The 3,137-nt window shown below is 49.7% G+C and overlaps 1 protein-coding gene across 1 annotated transcript in view; it reads right to left on the bottom strand.

The window, feature by feature from the left end:
- The window catches only part of Bnc1 (basonuclin 1), a 24,866-nt gene extending 24,553 nt beyond the window's left edge, over positions 1–313 (bottom strand). Inside the window, exon 1 of the mRNA XM_023712408.1 lies at positions 66–313. Coding sequence (XP_023568176.1) covers positions 66–313 — 248 coding nt within the window. The remainder of the gene's footprint in view (positions 1–65) is intronic.
- Between the last annotated feature and the right edge of the window lie 2,824 nt (positions 314–3,137).

Genomic DNA, 3,137 nt, shown 5'->3' on the forward strand with positions numbered 1-3,137 from the left:
CGCGCCCCTCGCCCGCCCTCCCCTCGGCCTGGGGTCGCCGCCTGCCCTGCGCGCGGACGGCGCACCGGCGGAGTGGGCAGGCGGTGGCCCCGCGGACCGCGGAGGTGTCTCCCCGCCGGGCTTGAAGGCACTTGTCGGCGAGACGCAGACGTGTCCGTGTCTGCCTCCGGGAGCACAGCGCCCCGGTGCCCTGGCTCCGCTCCTGTCCTCCCCTCTCCTCCCGCGCCGCCGATGGGCTCTGCCTCCCGCCCGCCCCCAGACGCCTTCGGGTCCCTGGCGAGGGTCCCTGGCGACCAGGACTGGGAAACTGCATGTCGGGAAGACCCGGGCACCCCTTTCTCCTCTAAAGCCCCAGCTTCGCCACCTCCCCAGGACAGCTATCCAACTGCGCGCCTCAGTAGCTTCAGTTGTAAAATGGGGCTAAAGTTTTCCCCTCTACTGGTAAGGGTAACTGAAGGGCACTGTGAAACGGAACAGGAGCTTGGCCCTTTGGGGCAGGTGGGGCGGTTCACCCCAAGAGCCTGTCTTCTGGGATCTGAGGACACAGGGCCCTTCAGTCCAGGGCATAGAGGTGGCCCACAGCTGTGGACGCAGGCAGGCCCAGAGCTAGAGGGAAGGAGGCCTTCCTTCCTGATCTGAAAGGACTCCCAGGCTAGACACCCGTGCGCAGCCTTTCTGCTGCGGGGGATCCCGGGCCAGGAAACAGAGCCCTTGCTGGGTTCTTCCCACAACGGGAGGTGGAAGGGGCACGAGGTGACTGCAGCTAGGCAGCCAGGCGGCCGCCCTGGCCCTGGAAGGCTCAGGTAAGCAGCAGGCTGTGGCGGGGAAATGAGGCAGCGGGGCACAGGAGAAAGAAATTAGGGTGTCTGGGCTGCGGGGTCAGAGGGCATTCTGTCAGGCTAGTGTCCTGTACCGGTGTGAGGCTGGAGGCATGAAGTCACCTGGCCTCAGATGATAAACCTTACGCAGTGGGGAAGATTCACTTTTCATACAGTTAAGGTCAACACCAAGTTTTGCTTTGTGGATTCCCACTTCAAACTGCCTACCTCCCATTCTCTATCTCCACCACCCCTGAGGACTAAGGCCTGTCTTGCCCTTCCTTTCCTCTCTGGTTGTTGTTACACAATGCTTCCTTCAAGAGGCTCTCAGCTGTCACCCTCTCTCTGAAAGCCTTCCCTGATCACCAGGCCTTCTCTTCGGGCATGCCCTTGTCCTCTTCTTATCCCCACACACTTATCTCCGCTTTACTTACCATGCTTATTGCATTTTGCAGCCTAGCTGTGGCCTCACTTCCTTTGGTCATTACTTTTCTTAGTGTTTTCTACAGAGCTCACTCTTTGGAGTGTGAATGGCCAGAGCATAGTCTGTTTTCAGTAAAGGGAAAGTGGCAGAGAATGTCAGCTTTCTTGGCCTTCCTTTCTTCATCTATGAAAGTGGTATGAAACCTTGTCTCTGGCCAGATTGGCAGAGATAAATAAAATGGCATGTTGTGCAAATGCTGCTCTCCTCCTTTCCTTTCTGCTGCACCTAAAACTGATTTTAGGAATAACTAAATTTGTTACAAGAGGAGTCTTTGGTTGTAGTGTCATTGAGTGATCATATATGCTTATGATAAACACATCAAAATATCTAAGTCCTTGGCAATGGCTGACTTAAATACCTTTAATTTGCCCAATTGAAGGTATGAGCATTATCTTTGTGTTCACTACAACTGAATTGTATTTGTTTTAGTAAAACTACTAGTAATAAATACCAGGATCAACTTGTTAGTAACTCTGTTCCTGGTTACACACACACACACACACACACACACACACACACACAGCATTTTGGTGATACAAAGTTTGAACACATGACAACAGGCTGCCTCTTCTAACATACACTAGTGAAATCGACAGACACATTTAAAAATATGATAACCTTTACCTCCACATAGGAAGCTAGTAGGTCTGGATGAAAAGTAATAATTATTTGCAAGTTTATCTAGAATCATGTCCCCCCTAGTACTATGTGACTTCTGAAATTAGTGCTCATATTTACTGCTCAGATCTGGTGGGGTTCTCTTCCAGTCTGTGGAAACATGTAAGCAGAAATGGGGCCAGAGGAGCCACTGTGCTTGGACCTGGCTAGATCAAGACTGCAGACCATGTTCATGGTGTTTTTCAGGTTGGGACTAGGCTGTCTTCCCCTTTTCTATGCTCAGCTTCTTTGTGTGGCAAAGCAGGGCATGTCTGAGAGCCAACACTACTGTCAAAATCCTCACTTTTTGTTCCTATGCTTCAGTCTTACAATTTCCTTTTTCCTGTTATGTTTCTTGCCTTAGCAAGTGATAAAAAAGAATGTTTTTCTTTACATGACCAGGAGTTGGAAAAAAGCTTTATTAAAAATGGGAAAATCAAAGAGATACAAAGTAAGAAATTTGCTGTATATAGAGCTCCAGTAAGCAAAAATCAGCTCTCTGGATTCAAGGGTCTGGGTTGGGTGGCGCTGTCTCGAGGTGAGGCCTCTCCAGGGTGGATGTGCTGTGGGAGTCCATCCTGAGAATTGATGGTCAGTGATGAAGGGCTGGGCTGGTTGAGTCCAGGGAAACAGGGAAGGCGGGGGTGGGAGTTGAGGTTGGAGGGCCAGTGCCTGTCTGAAGTAGGCAGTTGTTACTCCGCTTGTCATCAGCTGGGAATGTGGGCTCTGTTTTGCCAGATTTCCTGAGTTTTCAAGTGAAGCTGGAAATGTTCTGCTATTTAAAAGTTGGCAACTAATTCAAATTTTTGATATAATGTGAGTCAAACAAAATGTTTGCTGGCTGAATCTGTCCAACCCGATGTTTATCAGTGCCCTCTCCCATATAGTGGTGTCTGCATTACACCTGGGCTTGTAGCACATAGTAGGTGTGCAAACAATAAGTTTTTGTACATCATTCCTGATGTACAAGAGCTCACAGCCCACCTGAGTTCTGAACAGAATTCTCAAAATCCACTGAGATTAGACATAACCTTGTGGTGTTGGATTCACAGTCCACAAATGAGCTGGTAAGCCTTTCCAATATTTATACCCTGGTGTAAATATTTTCTAGCGGGTCCTATTTCTGTTAAACACCAGAGATCATCTTCTTAGGAAACGGATTTTCTCAAGTTTTTTCC

The sequence above is a fragment of the Octodon degus genome, unplaced genomic scaffold (assembly GCF_000260255.1).
Source record: "Octodon degus isolate 3935 unplaced genomic scaffold, OctDeg1.0 scaffold00002, whole genome shotgun sequence".
Lineage (NCBI taxonomy): Eukaryota > Metazoa > Chordata > Mammalia > Rodentia > Octodontidae > Octodon > Octodon degus.